The 19,965-nt window shown below is 46.8% G+C and overlaps 1 protein-coding gene across 4 annotated transcripts in view; it reads right to left on the bottom strand.

The window, feature by feature from the left end:
• Window positions 1–19,965, bottom strand: part of Ripor2 (RHO family interacting cell polarization regulator 2) — a 111,165-nt gene that overhangs the window by 34,593 nt on the left and 56,607 nt on the right. For all 4 annotated transcript variants that reach the window (XM_048428168.3, XM_085699315.2, XM_048428164.3 and 1 more), the window contains exons 3-9: window positions 18,534–18,689; window positions 17,295–17,373; window positions 15,673–15,696; window positions 14,444–14,497; window positions 12,395–12,544; window positions 10,310–10,373; window positions 2,427–2,470 (exon numbers count right to left, since the gene is read on the bottom strand). In XM_048428168.3, coding sequence (XP_048284125.3) covers window positions 2,427–2,470; window positions 10,310–10,373; window positions 12,395–12,544; window positions 14,444–14,497; window positions 15,673–15,696; window positions 17,295–17,373; window positions 18,534–18,689 — 571 coding nt within the window. The remainder of the gene's footprint in view (window positions 1–2,426; window positions 2,471–10,309; window positions 10,374–12,394; window positions 12,545–14,443; window positions 14,498–15,672; window positions 15,697–17,294; window positions 17,374–18,533; window positions 18,690–19,965) is intronic.

The raw sequence follows: 19,965 nt of genomic DNA, 5'->3' as shown, positions 1-19,965 counted from the left end.
TACGGTGTTCTGCCTGCATGGATGCCTGCAGGCCAGAAAAGGGCACCAGATCTCATTGCAGATGGTTGTGAGCCACCACGTGGTTGCTGGGAATTGAACTCAGGACCTCCTGACTGTGCTCTTAGCTGCTAAGTCATCTCTCCAGTCCCTGTCTGATTTTTGAGTGGCTGGCTCTTGTTATAGACATATTGTCAGCACATCTGGCCTAGTCAAGCAGTACATTCTGCTTCTGTAGCCGAGGGTGTGGAAGTTTCTTTAGTAAGAGAGCATAGCAGCAGCTGGAGAATCGACTCAGTGGCTAAGGGCACTCGCTTCTCTCGCAGAGGACTGAGGTTTGGTTCCAAGCACCCACATTATGGCTTATAACTACCTTAATTTCAGTTCCAGGGGATCCAACACCCTCCTCTGGTCTCTGCAGGCACCAGGCACACACATGGTATACAGACATACATGCAGGCAAGCATGCATACACATAAAATAAAAATAAATCTACATAGGTATTTAAAGAGGTCAGGCGTTGGTGGTGCGTGCCTTTATCAGCAGCACTTGGGAGGCAGAGGCAGGCGGATCTCTGAGTTCAAGGCCAGCCTGGCCCACAGAGTGAGTTCCAGGATAGCTAGGACTCTACAGAGAAACTTTGTTTTGGAAAACCAAAAAATAAAATAATACAAAAAGAGGTCATAGCTCCGTGTTAGTCTGCCCACTCACGTGAAACTTGTCTTTGTCTATCCTGCAACAATATCTCAGCCATCAGAGCTCCTTGCTGACACCAGCTCTTTTAGAGAGACAAGAACCATCTCCAACTCTATTTGCATCCAGAAGGGAGAAATAAAGGTTTCTTCCGCTGAATGAGGGAGGTGACATTGGTAAAGGCTGAAACCTTCCATTCTCTGGCAGAGAAGGGAAGCTGTTGCGAATGACCTTAGAGCCTTTGCAAGGAGATGACGAAAGTGCTGTGGACATGCTCTTTTGAAGAAAGAGAAGACAAAAGGCCTTTTTATTTCACAAAGGTTTGGTTGCTTTGTTTGGCGTGGTCTTATTATGTGTTTCAGCCTCTCTCTCTCTCTGTTTCTCTCTCTCTTTTCTTTTTTCGACATACGGTTTCTCAGTGTACACCTGTCTCTTCTGGAACTCTCTCTGTAGACTGAACTGGCCTAGAACTCACAGAGATCCACCTGCCTCTGTCTCCCAAGTGCTGAGATTAAAAGCATGCACCATCACCTCCTGGCAAGGTTCAGGGTATCTCAAACTGATAGTCTCTTCAGGTATGAGCTACTGTGTTGTTTATAAGTATGCTTTTATAAAGAAAACTCTATAGTCAGGTATTGGTCATGTCCAACCTTTGGACACGGTCAGATGATATTGCCACACACAAAGTTCACACTCAAGAACTGTGCAGCTGAGTTATCAAAAATTCCTTCCCCCCACAAATTATCTTCTAATGCCTGATGTTTATGATTTTGTGTCAGGCCCATGTTTCTATTCTTGGCTGCAGGCAGTTCACAGGCCATGAGCTGGACATGCCTGGTAGCTGTGTCCCTTTTATAGTCCTAAAACTTTGACTCAATCATGATCCTAGATTAGATCTTGGATCAAGAAGAAAAACCGCTACAGTGTAAAATTTTGGGGCACTTGGGAGAATATGAACATAGACTCTCAGATAGCATTTGCTGAAAAGGCAATGCTAAGTTTGTAGTTGTTAAGGATTGTTGGGAGAAGAACTTAGCAATGAGGGGTCGTGGTTGCAATGGGCAAAGTAGCATCCACATGGAAACGGGGTAAACGGAGTGGTCACGTTCTGTATGTGGGAGTTCTTAGATACCCTCCAAACTTCCTCACTGGCTCAAAGTGCTAAAGATAAATTAATCGATAATAACTGGGCCCAGGCCTGGTAGTATGTACCTGACATCCGAGCTGAGGCAGGAGGATGGCAAGTTCAAGGCTAGCCTGAGCAACTTACGAAATGCTGTTTCAAAAACCAAAAGTAGGAGTGGAGAAATGGCTCGGCTATTAAGAACACACGCTGCTTTTGCAGAGGACCTGAGCTCAGTTCCTAGCACCCACACCATGCAGCAGCTCACAACTGCCTGCAACTCAAGCTCTGGTCTCTGCAGGACCTGTACTCCTGTCCACACCCAGACAGATAGACAGACAGACAGACACAGACAGGCACACACACACACACACACACACACACACACACACACACACACACACTCACACACAATTTATTCAAAAAGTAAAACATTGATTAAAGATGCAGTTCAATGGTAGAGCACTTGCTTAGCAAGCACAAGACCCTGGGTTCAGTTCCTGGTACCAAAATAGTAGAGGCAGCAGCAGCAACAACAACAAAAAGCAAAACTATAGACAACCCCTGTCCTTCAATCCCTCAATGCCAACATGTCGACCAACATGTTACTTACTTCATATTGATCTCCAGGACAGAGGCGAGCAAAGCCAGCCAGACCTGTAAGCAAGAGATGGGGCTGTGAGACACAGAACACATGTCCCTCCTTTAGAGGCCCAATTTGTCAATGGTTAAAAACTCAAGTAATATATGAAACTGGAGAAGATTCAGATAACAGATTTGAGACCACCTTAAGGAAACAGCCTTTGCAGGGGATGTAGAGGAATTCCAACCATCAAAGCTGGAGGGGACTTTCCTTGACAGGGTGGCTGGGAGGGGGGATTGCTAGGACTGGGGAGGATGCTGGGTAGTTAGAATTCTGTGTACCTTGGGCAGATTTCAGGATCAGGGCAACAGGACCAGAAAGATCTATTCTTTTACTGACCAAAATATGAAAATAAACTGGTCTCTTGTTTTCCTTTCTGTTCCCTTCTGTGACACTGAATACTTCCCTTATGAGTCCTTGGCCCCACACCCATAACTTGACGGCACACACTCATTGTTTTGCTTTTCTCATTCTTTTTATATAGCATAATGATGCCACTGTTTTTGGTTATGAAATTGCTAGAAATAGACTATAATGTACACAAAACTGGTGATTAAGGAAACAAACCAAGGGGCTGGGGAGATGGCTCAGTAGTTGTGAGCATTGACGGTTCTCCCAGAGGACCTAGGTTCAATTTCCAGCACCTACATGGTCAGTCACAACTGTCTGTAACTCCAGGATCTGACACGCTCACACAGATATACATGCAGGCAAAACACCAATAAACATAAAATAAAAATAAGTAAATTATAAAAAAAAAAACAATCCAATCAACCAACCAACCCACCAATCACCAACAGCCTGCACTCTCAACGGAAGAGGTGTGTCTTAATTAGGGTCATCAATGTTGTGATAAACACCACAAACAAAACAACCTGGGGAGGAAAGGGTTTATTGGGCTTATGCTTCTGTGTCAGTGTTTGTCATTGAAAGAAATCAGCACAGGAACTTGGAGTAAACAGCAGGTGCAGAGGCCCTGGAGGAGTGCTGCTTACTGGCTTGCTCCCTGTGGCTCGCTCAGTCTGCTTTCTTATAGCACCCAGGACCACCAGCCGGGGATGGCCCCACCCACAATAGCCTGGGACCTCCCCACATCAATCATTAATTAAGAAAATGCTGATTGCGTGGAGGCATTTTCTCACTTGAGGGTCCCTCCATTCAGATGACTCTACCTGTGTCAAGCTGACACAGAACTAGCTAGCACAAGGTGGCTTTCCTTTCCCTGCGCCCTCTGTAAGTCGTTTTGAAATGACTTGCTCCCTTTGAGGTCTACTATGCAGCAATCTAGTTCAGCAGCAAAAGCATCTTGTCAGAAGAGCTGGTCATCATCTTGGGGCAGCTCGGGAGTCCCAGCTTTGGTTACCCTTTTTCTTCTTTTTATAGCTATTTACTGAAAGACTATTGTGTAAGGGTGAAAATATTTATACACATTAGAATTTTCTCAGGAAAAAATTTAGGACAAAAATTCCAGTGAAAACTTTGGCACAGATGTTTTTCATTTATAGCCTTTGAATCCTGGAAGATTGTTTCTTGTATTTGTATATGCTTGTGCATGTACGCATGTGCACACGTGTGCCTGGTTATGTGGAGGCCAGAGTTTGACACTGATACTAATACCATTTTTCTCGATTGTTTTATCCTCCTTATTTTGTGAGACAGGATCTCTTAATGAGGTTGCTGTTTGGGCAGATCGGCTGACCAGAAAACACAGGGACCTACCCTACCTACCTGTCTCAACTCCTTCTGCCTTCCCCCTCACCCCAACTACCAAGCTGGGATTATAAGCGCACAACACTACACCCAGCTTTCTATGTGGATTCTGCGCTCCAGACTCAGGTCCTTACACTCTCTCCATGCTGTCTTCCCTGCCCCGGGTTGTGTTTCTAGTAAACCACATTTTACTCCTGAAACATAACAAAGATGACGCCACACTGTGTGTTTTACCTTCAATGAATGGTTCAACTAATAGACTGTGAGAATCTAGAATGAAAGAATCTGCTCCCCCACCCCCCCCAATTGACCTATGGGCATGGTTATGAATAAGATCTGTAAGTCCAGGGAAGCTTCAAAATGGACCCACCTTTTACCACCATTCGTCAGTAGATGGCAGCAGTCCACCAACTTGGCAAACCTTTTATTTGGTGAGCCCATTCATCTAGGACCAGCCCTCGCAAATAATTAGGAGCTAACGAGCCACTTAGGAAGACTCGCTGTAATAAAAGCAGGATTGGAGGAAGCTATTTTCTGGAGCATTTAGCCCCTCTCCCCCCCATCCCCCCACCAAACACATCTGAAAGAAAGCATTGCTGGCTGGCTCTTATGACTCCAAAGTCTGATGTGCTAATTCCAACAAAACCCAATTGATCCTTTGAAAACCTACAGATGATTAGTTTGGAGATAATCTGCTGCCTGTTTATGGTCGCACTGACAATAGGGGCACTGCTTAAAAGAAGCGGACCATGTACCATGCTAGAGAAGGTGAGAAAAGAGGGGAGTCCTTTGAACACCCCCTTCTCAAAATTACCAGAAATGTCATATATGAAGACCTTAACGTGAGAGAGAAGGCTGTGGTGGTGATAGATTTGGGGCGTCACTGCCCACGTAATGAAAGCATTTTCTTGGCATTCCTTGTAAGGCGTCTACACTCTCTGGTGACGTTCCTTGTAGGGTGTCTACCCCATCTGGTGACAGTGATAACAGCAGAGTGGCAGCAGTCGGGAGTACCCAGTCCCAGGGAATGCTTCTCGAAGCCCCCCACGTGGCGGTACTCATGGACCAGGCTACAGCAGGAGCACCTACGCTGGGGCAGTGGCAGTGACAGCCTGTGTTTGGGGCCTGGCAGGGTTCTTTCAACTCTGGCCTGAGGCCCCGCTGGCATTTCTACAGCTCTAGAAAGCTCAATGTTTTCTCAGCTTCCAGCTAAGAAGTTTTCATTATGGCCGCTCAGAAGCCATCCCTGAGTTCCCTCTAATGGCATAGCCGGGAGGCCAGGAAGAGGGGACTTAAGTATTTGCATGGGTCTTCCATCTTCTCAGTCTTTCATACTTGCTCCCAGTTACTGATGTAGCAGCTCTTCCACAGCCTGAGTGGAGGGATGGGTGGTGTCCCAGCATGACTATATGAATATGAAATGTCCCCGAGTTCATGTTGGAACATTCAGTCACCAGCTGGTAGCTCTGTTTTGAGAGGCTCTGGAGTCTTCAAGAGTTGAGTCCTAATTGAAGGGAACCACACACTGGAGGGTAGGCCTTGAGGTTTATAGCTCTGCTTGCTTCCAGCCCCTGCCGGACTTCCTGATCTACTTGGACATACAAATCCTTGCCTCAGCTGCAAGACCCTCTAGCTACCACGGCTCCCTCTCCCACAGTGGACTGAATTCTCCCAGACTGTAAACCACAGTGAATCCTCCCCCCTTTCACAGAGTTTATCACAGTGGAGAAAAGTTGCCAAGTATACAGCCACATAGCTATAGAGTCACACAGTGATACAGCCACAGAACTATAGAGCCACGCAGCGATACAGCCACGCAGTTATACAGTCTCACACAGCTATAGTGCCACACAGCTTTACAGCCACACCTCTATATAGCCACACCCCTATAAAACCACATCTCTACACAGCCATATAGTTATACAGCCACACAGCTATATAGTCCTACAGCTATACGGCCACACAACTACACAGTTACCCACCCTAGCTCCCTGTGCCACTAACTCCCTTTGCTTTGACAAGGTTTTGTCATGGAAGTCCTCCACTGTTTCCCAGTTCTACCACGGTCTTCCGAAGAGTGTTACCTCCTACTTAAGGCAAATTGACAAGTAGGTAACAGTTACGTGTCATAATGCAGACCTTCCTGCTCTCCGGGCAGGTTCCTAGCTCGCGGAGAGGCTGGCCTTGCCTTACAAGCCACAGTGCCTAGCTGACCTCTGGACATGTGTGCTCCTGGAACTCACTTTCGGTGAGGTAATAACCGAGAAGAAACCAGTTTTCTGTAAGAGGCTGCAATTCTCAGCTTCCTTCCTGGTTCGTGGTCCTGAATCAAGTTCTCCTCAGTTGGGCATTCGGGAGTTTTCAGACTCTGGCCCTGTAGCTTCCCCATAGCAGGTTTACAGAGCATGTAGGCCACGGCATCCCCCTGTCAGCTCTGGGCAGTTTCCCCACCTTCCAGGAGAGCTTTCAGTTTATTTGTTCTAAGTCCAAGGTTACTTTTGGAAGCTCCCTTCACCCCCAGCCCACCAAGCCTCCCCTCAGTGGAAACCTCTTTAAAAAAAATGTTTTTTGAGACTGTGTCTTACTCTGAAGCCCAGGTTTGCCCTGCCTCTGTCTCTGTCTCTGTCTCTCTCTCTCTCTGTCTCTCACACACACACACACCGTCTTCTCCTCCACAAAAGAAGACCTCGCTGCTCTAGATTACTGAGTGCTGAGTGTTGAGATTACAGGCATGAACCACCAAACGCGACTTAATTTTCTTTTTTCTTTTCAGACACTTCACTATGCTGCCCAAGGTGGCTTTGTGCTCAGATCCTCCTGCCTCTGTCCTCAGTGCCCCTCCCTCATGGACTCAGGCTTCCACAGAACTCTGGCAAATTGACTGGCTCAATGGTCCATGTATGCCCACTGAGTGAGGATGTGAGACTCAGAGGGCCCCCTCCCCACCCAAGCAGCCATGGAGAGCAGGCCAGGGACCACGAAGAGGCAAAGGCAGGCGTGCCTAGTTCAGTAGCTCTTGCCCCTGTGTCTTTATCACCATCAGCAGGACAACCACCCTTCATCTTGTAGCTAGTTGTGGGGCTGAGCAAAGGGGAAGTGCGGGAGGGTGTGTCAGGAGGAAGTTAGGGGTTGCCAGATCTGAGAATGTGATGTAAGGGGCTAGTTTTGGATATGGGGGTAGGGGCCGGGGGTGCACTGTAATCAAAGGCAATGGACAGGAGTGGCTCATGGGAATCTAGGATGTCCTGGCAGCAGCGAGGTCTTCTTTTGTGGAGGAGAAGAGGATGGTGTGTGTGTGTGTGTGTGTGTGTGTGTGTGTGTGTGTGTGTGTGTGTGAGAGAGAGAGAGAGAGAGAGAGAGAGAGAGAGATACAGATGCAGTTTCTGAGTTCTTTACATTAAAAGAGTGGGGGTGCGATGAGGGCAACCAAGGAAGCAGATGAGAAAAGCGGGCAGAGAGAGAGCAGAACAGACAGTTCCAGTACCTGCTGGCTCAGCCCAAGGCACCCAGTTCACGGCTGGTGCCTGGGATATTTCTTCCAATGGCAGAATCTCAAGATCATCTCCTGACTACCTCCAGATTTAGACCCCGTGTTTAGTGGGTAGTCCCTTTCCCCTACCAGGCCTTTTGGGTGACTGTGTCTTAGGGTGAAGAGGATCCCTTCTCTAGGGAACAAAAATCAGCATCTGAGCAACGGCTGTGTCTGCGCAATTGTTAAAACTTCTTCATAATGTGGCATGAAGGAGGCCATGTACTGGCAGCTGAGATGGTTAATTTCCACGGTCAAATTGCTTGAATTAAAAAAAAAAATGCCTAGATGGCTGGGTATGGTGATGGGCGACTACAATCCTAGCAATTACTGGGTCGGGAGTGGTAAGAATATCAAGAGTTCAAGGTCAGCCTCAGCTGTGTAGCAAATATTACATGAGACCCTGTCAAGCCCGCAGGAAAGGAAGGAAGAGGCCTGAGAATCAGCGAAGCATAGCCCTTTGGTCTATCTGTGAGGGTGTTTTCAGGGTCAGTTGATTTAGAAGGTAAGACCCACCCTGAATGTGGGTGGCCACATCCTGCAGTCTGGGGTTTGCACTGAACAACAACAACAAAAGGGAGGTGCGCTGGGCATCAGCTCTGTCCTTTCTCTGCGTGCTCCTGGGAAACCCGAGGAGCCTCAGCTGCAGGCCCCACAGCCATGAGCTCTTTCCCACCCTCCCTGCCATGACAAACCACGACTAGGGTAAACCCTTTCTCCCCAGAGCTGCCTTTTGTCACAGAGGTGAGGAAAGTAACATAGGAGCCAGGACCCAGAATTCAGTTTCAAGTCTGACATCAGCTTACGGTGTGACCTGAGAGAAATCATCTAATGTCTCTTGGCCACCAGCTCCCATATACGAAACAGAAGAAATTATCCCTCTCATCAGAAATGGAAACATCTGGTAGCAGTGAATGTCAGAAACAGAACACGACACGGGCAGGCCTTGTGTTAACAGTGGTGAGGGACCTTACCCTCTGTGTGTTGTCCTTCATGCCACGGGACATGGACGGTCCTTGTGTTAACAGTGACAAAGTAACTTTGCTCTGCATGCTAGTACATAAGGAACCAGGCTGCTGACACAATCATCCAGAAATTTGAAAGACCTTTAGAACCCTACACTGGCTGTATAGATTCTGAACTGCTGAGAGGAAGGGTGGGTCCAGAGTGGTTGTGAACCACTACCTCAGATGGAGACCCAAGTGGAAGCAAATGGGCCCACAGAGTTGGAAAGGGGCAGATGCCCAGCATGGGCAAGGTGCATGTACACATATGCACCACATGTTTGCCTGCTGCCCGAGGAAGTCAGAAGAGGGCACCAGATCCTCTGGAACTGGAGTTACCAGGGGCTATAAGCTGTCATGTAGGCACTGGGCATCAAACCCAGGTCCTCTTCAAGAACTGGTGTTAACTACTGCGCCATCTCTAGCCCCACCCTGAGCCCCTTTGAAAGAGAGTCTCCCCTCTTCACTCTCCTTTTTCCAGAAAGTAGGTAAGGTTATTATCCTCATTAGCAATCTAGGGATCAAGCTGTTAAGCAACCAAACTGAGAGAAAGGACTGCAGGGGCCCCGTCCACTCAACTGCAGTCCGATGGGCCAAAACGTGGGAGAGAAAAGGACTGGCTGGGATGGTGCTGACCCACAGCTCTGATGGCCACTGTGGACACTGCAGTGTAAGTCTGACCATGTCTAGGTGGTGCTCTGTTTTCTGAAACCAGGCTTCCTTTCTATGCTGAAGATGCTGTAGTCTAAACCAATGATGCCTCTAGATCAGAACATTCTGTACTAAACCTCACAGACTCACAGGAAGGGAGGGAAGGAACAGATGAAATGATTTATGTGACAGTAAGTCAGATAGAGTGATATAGACTTATAACCCCAGCACTTAGCAGGTTGAGGCAGGATTGCCTTGGGTTTGAGACCAGCCTGAATTACGTAGAAAAAAATCTGTCTTGGGAACAAAAAGAAATACCCTAAGTAGATAAATAAACAGAGACGCCAACAGGCAAGTCTCGAATGTAGGACAGGGGTTTTTAGATTCGGGGGAATCCGTCTGACAATTAATTATAACGCATGGGCCTTGTGTAGGTCCTGACTGAAGCGAAGTATCTGTAGGCAGCATTTCTGAGACAGCTGGGGCTGTGTGCAAGCGAACTAGGTTAATGACAAAGGCTTGTTAATTCTGTTAGATGTGAGAACGGGACTACAGGACGTGGCTCTGCGGTTACATAAGAAGATGGCCCTATTCCTTCAGAACTCGTCACTGAAGTTTACAGGCACAGGCTGACACACTTGGGTTTCACTCCTCTGGAGTTTTCTAGCTCATCAGAGGGAAAAGAAAATAGTCTTGGTGATTACCGAATCTGGGGGATGGGTTGTGAGGATTTGCTGTTTTGCTCACTCGGTTTTTCCGCCTGTCTGACATAGTCCTACAATAAACGCTGTTATTAAATGTGAAGGCAAGAGTCAAGAAGAGACTCATCAGAATACCACCACGAGTGAGAGGGCTGAGTGTGACCTTATGTCTCTGCAAGGGAAACACAAATAGCATGCCTTCCCAGGAAGCGCTGTGGAGACGGCACCTCTGTCTCTCTCTAAACGAGGAGAGCTTACCTTTCATCTTGATGGAGAATTCTCCCAGAAGACTCTCCAGCTCCGCCTCAATGGTGCACATGTTCTGCAAAGAGCACAGGAGATGGAGTTAGATCCATCACCTTCCACACTGCAGCTCCAAGCACAAGGCAGTTCAGTAGTGACCGCATGAACTAAAGGCACTTTCCTGTTGGCCGTGAGTATGCAGTACAGCCTCTGAGACACGGCTAAGCAAGGCTTCCAGGGCACAGGATAGCTGGAGCTTAGATGAACACATTAAATGGTATCAAAAGAGCCAGGCGAATACAGAGTATGGGATGCTCCATAAGAACAGACTTGAACTGCACACAAAAACAGTATTATTGTGATGGGGGAATCAACCATACATGCTACATAGGACGAGATCCATGCTCTAGGTTAAACGAGCTGGGTCAGCCAGTCTATGGTGTGTGCCTGTTTTATAACAACATGGTATAACACACACACACACACACACACACACACAGCTGGGGCAGGATTTGGAAGCCTCTCTATTGTAGTAAGCATCAGTATCCACTACTTCTTCAAGCTTCTTCCTCGTGGCCAGCTTCACTGAGACGCGGCCTGTGCAAGCTGCCATTCTGACAAAAGCAAGACCACTCAGTGAGCACTGGCGGGCATGAGCAGGGTTTCGGGGAACATAAGGAAGGCCTGAGGCTCCATTTCTTATTTGTTTCTCTGCTCTGCTCAGCACCTTCACTCTTTTGTTTGTTTGTTTGTTTGTTTGTTAGTTTTTCGAGACAAGGTTTCTCTGTAGTTTGGAGCCTGTCCTGGAACTAGCTCTTGTAGACCAGGCTGGCCTTGAACTTGCAAAGATCCTTCTCCTCTGCCTTCTGAGTGCTGGGATTAAAGGCATGTGCCACTACCGCCCGGCTCAGCACCTTCACTCTTGTGGAACACAGAGAGAATGGTTTTACCCATCCAGTCAGAAGTTCTTAGTACTTCAAGGAGCTTAGGAAAGCGGGAAGCATCTCTTCAGGTCTGAGCTTGGAGTAGCTTGAAAGTTTTGAAAACAAAATCTCAGCACTGCAAATCGCTTGCTTCCTCAGAGTCTGGGACCTCTCTGCAAGGGAACAGTTGCTAGACATATCAGATGTGCCATCAGGCAGATTGGGACTGCTACTAAGGTCTCAAGAACCCAGGATCACTAGGTTAACAACTGATGTCACCCATGCTTAGAACTTATGGATGCAGCCAGGGACGAACATGGCTACACACGTGAACGCGCTCTGAGCCGTGTGATTGCAGGTGTGAGAAAATCGCTTATGATTTTTCACTGCTTTGACACTATAGTGCTTTTAGGGCTGTTGTAGGATCTTGTAATTTTGGTGTGCTCAAAATGCAGGTCATAGGGCTGGAGAGATGGCTCCCTGGTTAAGAGCACAGGCTGTTCTTCCAGAGGCCCTAGAGGGGTGAAAGCCTCCCTGTTCAGTGCTTGGACCCCGGGGACCATCAGAAACCAGGAAGACATATTTCTGTTCATGGTTCTTTATCTTGGATAAAAATTTCTTATATACATATCAACAACAAACAAACAACAACAAAAACAAAGCTGCAGGCAGGATGGATACTGACACCAATACCATACGTGGGCTAGATATCTTCACCCGTGTCTACTCTTCCTTCAGGGCACACTACAGCATTGGGGAGTGAATTTAATGATGGGATGTTAAGCGTCATGGCTTGGTTTAGACAATTCCACCATTGTCTTGCTTGCTTGCAGTTTTTCCTCTGCTATACTAGGGGAGGAGCTTCATGTCTGTCAGGTAAATAAATGCTCTACCACTGACCAACTTTCCCAGCGTTTACTTTTTCTTTTTTGTCCTTCTTTACCATGGTCTCACTGAACCTGGCTTTGAACTCACTCTGTAGCCCACATTAGCCTTGAACTTGCAATTCCCCTGCCTCAGCTTCCTGAGTAGCTGGGATTACAGGCCTGTGCCTGCAGGTCTGGCTGCGTTCGTGTGTATCTTCTAGAGTAGGGCATGGGTTTGTGCGCTGCGGCTCGCCTTTTCCTGGCAGTGACTAACAGGTCAGACAGTCACGGAAAGAGACGACAAGGCTTACCTCTGTGTACTCCTTGTAGCTGCGGTTGATCTCTGACAGACTCTCTCGGGCAGCCTTGCTGGCAGGGGATGCCGCAAATGCTTGCTTCATTTTGCTGGCACCATCTTGGAGGCGCCGTTGGATACAATAGGCTTCATAAAGCTCGTCTACCTGCCAGAGCCCAAACAGGAAAGAGATCAATAACCGTCATGCTTGAGAGAAGTCCCACAGGCCGTTGTCACGCCCTTAAAGAGACACTGTGTTGCTGTTCTCAAGAAACGGAGTCTTGCCAAGGGTGATTCCTTTAGACCAGTCACTTACTTTCAGCACCATGTGACATGGTTTGCTTGTTTATTTGTTTCAAAGCAGATGTTGCTTGATCTTGTTTCTAAATGACATAAGCTGAAAAGGCCTTTTCATGTCTTTGAGGCTACCACTGGGATTGTTTACATTGACTCAGGTAGCTGGGCCTAGTGGCACCTGCCAATAATCCCAGCACTTGGGAGGCTGAGGTAGGAGGTTGTGAGTTCCAGGTTATTGAGGTCCTGTCTCAAGAAAGGAAGGAAGGAAGGAAGGAAGGAAGGAAGGAAGGAAGGAAGGAAGGAAGGAAAGAAGAAAGGTGGGGGTAAAAGGAGGGATGGGGCACAGAGAAGTGGGGATAAATCTGTAGGTCTATGCTGGTCTGTGGAGTTAGACAATAAGGACAGGAGCCCTCCGCATTGGGAGAGCTCCTGGTTTTCCATCAAAGGGAAAACTTGTAGTACACAAAGCTCTTACCACTTTAAGAAGCATTGCCAATAGGTGATACCTACACTTTTGGAGTTGATAGTTTATTTGCAGGCAAGTACAAGCATGCATGCATATGTGCATGTGTGTGTGTGCGTGCATGTGTGTGTATGTGTGTGTGTGTGTGTGCAGAAGGAGCCAGCAGATGGCGCCAACTGCTTTCTTCTATCACTCTCAACCTATTCCTTTGAGGTTAGAGGGGTCTCTCCCTGAATGTGTAGCTCAGGTTTTCTCAGCTAAGCTGAAGGCCAGCAAGCCCCAGCCAACTTCCCGTCTTTGCCCCACCTGGATCTGGGGTTACAAGCATTTTTGGGGATACCTAGCTTGTAGCATGGGTGCTGGGTTCCATACTCTGGTCCTCACAACTGAGTGATTGCATAGAAAGTACTTTTAACCACAGGCCCACTTCCATAGGCCTGGAGACAGCCTTTACAAAAAAATATTTTATTTTTAACTATGTGCCTACATACTGTGTGCATCCATGTATGGGTGTGTATACTTGAGTACAGGTGCCCTTGGAAGCCAGAAGAGGGCATCAGATCCTCTTTAGCAGGAGTTATAGGTGGTTGTGAGCCAAGGGAAGTGGGTGTTGGGAATTGAACTCTGCAAGGTAGAGTGTGCTCTTAACGACTGAGACATCTCTCTAGCCCCATGATTAAATATTTAAAAATTAAAAATGAGGTTATTTACTAAAAACGATTTTGTGAAGTCGTGGATCAATAGTAGAGAAGCTGAATTTAAGTTGCTCAGATTCATCAAAGTGCAGTCCCAAGAGCAATGAACAATCGGTGTTCACATTCTTCTTTCTCCCCATCTTCCTCCTCCCTTCCTCCCACCCTTCGTCCCTTAATTCCTCTCTTTCTTTTGGATTTTAGTTATCTATATTTTATGTGAATGGGTGTTTTGCTTGCATGTGTGTCTGTGCACCACATTCATGCTTGGTACCCATGGAAGTCAGAAGAAGGTGTTGGCTCCCCTAGGACTGGAGTTACAATTGGTTGTGGGTCACCATGTGGGAGCTGGGAACTGAACTCAGGTCCTCCACAAGAGCAGCCAGTGCTCTGAGCCACTGAGCCAGGTCTCAGCCCCAAGGCTTTCATTTCTACATTCAGCTTAGGCATCTGTCAGGTAAAGGCTCACTGGACCCGTGCTAGACTCAGGGTGGGCCTACGCTGGGCAGTGACTGAGAGCAGAAACACAGAAGCAAAGACAGCAGCAGCGTTGCTTACCTTACTAATGTGAAATCAGAAACACAGAAGCAAAGACAGCAGCAGCACTGCCTACCTTACTAATGTGAAACTCCAGGCGTCGTATGTATCTTTCAATTGTTTTAATTTGCTGGAATTAAAAGGAGAAGATTGAAAAACGCGTGAGCCATTCACAGTGCAATTGATGAGGCTTTTGAGAGTGATTTCATTAGCCTGTCCTCTGCACAAGTGCCGGAAATGCAGTACTTACTACTTCCTCTTTTCTCCCACCTTTGCCGCTATTTTAGGGTTGTTCGGATGGTAATTTTGAAAATGTTTTTCAAAACACCGACTCCCATGAGAGACGAGCTTGATCTAATCATGGTCATCCCATGTTTAGTGCCAAGGTGGCCAATTCATCCGATTTCTGGTGGAGCAGTGCCACTTTTTATATGTTCTAAACTGAGGGTTTTTTTTTTGCATATTGAATTATGTATGAAGCTGGGTACATTTTCTAATTGTCATTTGCCCATTGTGGCAGATAGCCCATCGGTTTGGGCTCACAGATACAGCTGCTCATGGCAGTCCTATGAGTTATAAATATGGTTGTAACATACATTTGATTTAATTGCCCTTTAAAATATCTTCACCGAGAATATACCACGATTTGGCATTGAGATAAACCTATGAGTATAGAATGGCATGGGGAGTGATACTGTAAACAGCTAAAAAGGAAGGCACACAAATCTCACTACTAAAAGATCTGAAAGAATTTTGCCAGTAAGAATATATATATTTTGCCAGTAAGAAAATCATGAAAAGATATATATATATCATGAAAAGAAATAACTAGAGTTAACTGGAATATTTTTTTTCTATTTTATAATATACTTTTATTTTTGAAACATATTATATATGGAATATATAGTGGAATATATATATATATATATATATATATATATATGTGGCACAAAACAACTGCAGCATTTTCCAATCAGGGAAGTCTCATAGTTGATGAAAATGGTAGCTACTATTAAAGTCTACATAATGAGGACCTCTAAATCCAAGTTCCAGACTCTCAGAAAGGACAGCAAACACACAGCCTGGAGCCTGCTTTCCCGCCAACTGAACGCCCTTTGACTCTGCAGACTCTGATATTCATTCTTCCTCTTCATGGAACAAAAAAAACAAAAAAAAAGGATTTTCCTTCCCAACACAAGAGCATCACTCTTTGTCTGGAAGCTTACTGTCCCCCAAAGGGCGTCTTACAGATATCTGCTCAAAGTGCAGAGTTTCACCTTTCAGCCGCACCCCAGGATGACCTACCTTGTCTAGGTCATACAGCACACCCTGAAATGAAAGGAGGAACACTTGGTTACAACACAGCGTCCTCAGAAATGCTGCCCACTTTAATAAATGACCCAGCTCACATTTCTATATCACCTGTGAAGGAATCACCAGCCCCACTAAATTCTACTGGATTTTTTGGGGGTTTGTTCTTAATGAGTAAAATTCCGGGTTGTTTGGAGTACTCTCCAGGGTCAGTGTCGTCTGATCTCTGCAATTCTACAGCTGCACCCAGTTCTTGTGGTCTCTCGGCAGCTTTAAGGGTTCATAAACAAAACCCAGCAAAGTCTTATCTACCAGCCAAGTGGAAGGTAAACACGTGTTCTCACATAGCTGCCAGGGTTGCCTTTGCAAACTTGCCGGGGGTTTTGTACTGCCTTGAAGGGTTAAGGTGTGATAAATAACACTTTGGTAGGAACAAAATTAGTTCCGCCAATTTATTAGAATAGAAGACATTCACCACCCAGCATGGATTCTAATGAGGTTCAGAGGTATTTTCCCTTCGGTCTCTTAAGAGACCTTCTCCCCTTCCTTCCCTGCCACTGACTGAGCTGGTTAGTTTTAGACACAAGTCAGGGCCATCTGAGGAGAGGGAATGTCAACGGAGAAAAGTACTATCAGGTTGGCACGTAGGCAAGTCTGTGGGGTGTGTTCTTAATTAATAACTGGTGTGGGAGGGGCATGCCCATTGTGGGTGGTGCCACTCCTGAGGTCCGCCCATTGTGGGTGGTGCCACTCCTGAGGTCCGCCCATTGTGGGTGGTGCCACTCCTGAACACTGGTCCTGAGTACGGTAAGAAAGCAGGCTGAGCAAGACTCGAGGAGGAAGACAGTAGAGCAGTAATCCTCCATGGCCACTGCCCCCCCCCCCCCCCCCGTTCTCGCCTCCAGGTTCCTGCCCTGTCATCTCTCTATGATGGAGTTTAGTTTGTGCACTGAAATAAACTCTTCTGCAAGCTGCATTTGGCTGTGGTGTTTATCACAGCAATAAGAAGCAAACCAGGACACTGATCTATATTGACATATTGGAGAGAAAGCAAATAAATGTTCTTATTTCTGAATTCTGAATGTATTAAGCAGATGCTAGAAAAACAGCAACATTTCATTTTGTTACATTCCTTAGAGTTTTCTTTTCTTTTAAAGATTTATTTATGAATTTTATGTATATGAGTGCTTTGTCTGCGTGTTTATCTGCACACCAGAAGAGGGCACCAGACCACGAGTTGCCATATGGGTGCTGGGAATTGAACTCATGACCTCTGGAAGAGCTGAGCCATCTCTCCAGCTCCACTTAAGGAAGTTTCCAAAAACCATCTTTATCATCTTTATTTCATTATGAACTATATCCACATAAACACACCCAGCTAGCATTCTCCCAGCCTCAGCCTTCCTCTTGCTGGGTTTACAGGTGTGAGTCACCATGCTCAGCTCGTCTTCCTCCCAAAACATAAAACATACGCCCAGAGGCAATAGCTTTGCTACTTGTATCCGTTTTTCTTAAGCGCTCCCCTCCTCCCTGCCCCTCCCCACCTCTGGTAAGCAAGGAACAGAAACCCCCACCCTCCACCCTGTGTTAGCATCCTCATGGTCAGAGGGACCTACCAGGCGAGAGTTTCTTTTCATATCTTTTAACTGAGCGGTCAGCTTGTCCAGCTCCGTCTGGTGAAACTCCAGGTACTCACTGCAAAGGTAAGACATTGTGGTGAGCTCTCATTTTCGGTGAGACCTGGGCTGTTGCTGACCTTTGCCTTCTAAGAGGGGTTTAAGAATTGGAATGTCAGTCAGGTGGTGGCTCACACCTATAATCTCAGTACATGGGAGACTGAAGCAGGACTATTCTGTATTCTAGGCCAGCCTGGACTTCAGGTAACTCCCAGGGTAGCCTGGGTTACAGAGTGAGACCCTGCCCCTCTCTCCTCTTGAAAAAAAGAATCAAAACTTTGCGCTGTGACTGGGGAACATTTTGGAAAGACTAGGAGCTGCAGCTGATCTTGTCTAGTTTGAAGAGAGAGAGAGAGAGAGAGAGAGAGAGAGAGAGAGAGAGATGGGGGGGTTGCCACTGTGAGGATGAAAATCCAGAAATGAAAAGTCAACTGTGAGGGAAGAGTCAGGCAGGACTCGGGAGACACAGTTTTGTCATCCAGTAGGGACTGCAAATGCCTTACCAAATGCTAGGCAAGTTTTCTTCTGGTCAAACTGTCCTTATAGCACATTCAGAAAGGCTCCAGAGTGTTTGAATGTGTGTATGTTTGAGGCAGGCTGTATACTATGCTATCCAGGCCGACTTTGACCTTTAGATGATCCTCTTGCCTTCGCCTCCTGAGTGAAGGGTAGAATTACAGGTGTGATCCACCACACCAGGCTCAGAACCCTTCCATAACAATCTCTAGTTCAGCTATGTATGCCCATCATTGTCTAAGGGAAGCCCAACCCTGGAGGGAGTTAGCTATAAACACACCACTGTCTCAAGCCTCAAGCCTGCTTCAATGCCATGGATACGACATGCAATCCCAACCCGTTTCCCATCTGTGAGACTTATTAAAAGCTGCCTCAATTATAGAACAAGAAGTATGCTGGTGCACTTTTCTCTCTGCAATCCCAGCACTGGACAGGTGGAGATGGGATCAGAACAGCAAGGCCATTGTCTACACAGCAAGTTCAAGGCCAGCCTGAGGCGCGAGAATCTGCCTCAAAACCAGACAAAAGAATAAAACAGTAGCGGCAACACGTGGCTGTTTCCAGAACTGACTTCCTAAGACTACTAGCTTTTAGGAAGGAAAAGGGTTATTTTAGGAAGGAAAAAGGTCTCCTTTCCCCACCGGGCAGGGCCATTATTCTTACTCAAGTCCATTTTTCAGAGCCCTGTAGACCTCTTCCACCCTCTTCGGCTGAGGCTCTTTAGGAGTGTTGTTATTTTTGTGCCCTAAATTGTGCATTTTCTTCAGCTTGGCCTGAGGCTTCTTGAGAGCAGAAGCATTTTCGATGAAGGAGTTACACCTAAAGCAAGAGAAAAGAGGCCGTGAGTCTTGGACGTCACAAAGACCCACCAGGGAAATGTCTTTTAAATCTTGACTTCGTCCTAGTGCCCCGGAGGAAGGTAACACGGCCCTGGACAGCAACGGATTCCAGCTGGTCACCCTTCATTTCTTGATGTTTGCGGAAAGTTTCACTGAGGAGAGGCTCCCCTGGAGGCAGAGCCTAGCTTTGGGCTGCGCGCTTTCTGAGGGTGCTCTTGTAGTCTAGCTCACAGGGACCCGGGATAAATGCTTCCGGGTGGAAACAATGAACAGGTAGAAGTCGTATCCAACCAAAGGGAAACCAAATCTTTGTATAATATCAGATACAAACTTATACCTCACTAGAATGTGAGTGACACCTTTTTGGGTAATGTGCCAAAGCATGACAAATAGCTAATTTTCCAAGGCATTAAACAAAAACACATGCATCTTTGCAGTATTGTTTATTTTATTTTTCTTTATTTTTTGTGGGTTTTTTTTTTTTTTTGTATGTGGTGTCTGTGAGTGTATGTGCAGGTACTAGCTCCTGTGTGCGCACATGTGTCTAAAAGCGGGGAGTTGACTTTTGGGCATTGTCCTTTGTCATTCTTTATACTCATCTTTTTGAGACAGAATCTGTCTTGAAACCTGGAGCTCCCTTGGAAAGAGAGAGCATCATCGCTCAGCCAAACCAAAGATGAGTTTCCTTGCATGTTAACCATTCCCTCTTCGTATTTCCTTGGTTTCATGGGTTTGATGAGAGGAGGAGATTCCAGGGAAAGTAGGGCCTAATTTCCCAAGCCCCACCTGAATGATATCAGCTCCCTAGAGTCCCTCTGTGAGGCACGGTCTCCATCCGCATAATTTCATTCCAAGTACAGTCTCCAAAACAGAAAAGCGTGCTTGAAAGGAGGTTGGGAGTAAGGTAGCGGGAGTCTACATGCTCGGGTCCATGTCTAACTGTGGCACCAGTTAGCATACCAAAGTGCGTGCTGACCCCCAGGCTCTCTCAGCATGGTAAGTACCTGTTACAGAGCCCGTGCCTGCAGCCTGGTTCCTCTCTCCCGCTCCCAGCCCTAAGCTTCTCCAGCTTCCCTTCCCCCAGCTTTTGATTCTGATATAACCCTACCATTTCAGCCACGCGTTCTTGGTCCTCTTTCAGCCCCTTTCTTGGCTTCCTCTCTCATTCCTCCACCACACGCTTGCCCCACGCCCCAGTTTTCTCTGTTGGCCATGTTCACTGTATTCTTTTCTCTGTAAGCTCTGGATGCTTCCAG

The sequence above is a fragment of the Myodes glareolus genome, chromosome 14 (genome assembly GCF_982192425.1).
Source record: "Myodes glareolus chromosome 14, mMyoGla1.1, whole genome shotgun sequence".
NCBI classification, from domain to species: domain Eukaryota; kingdom Metazoa; phylum Chordata; class Mammalia; order Rodentia; family Cricetidae; genus Myodes; species Myodes glareolus.
This window is presented reverse-complemented; position numbering and strand designations above follow the sequence as displayed.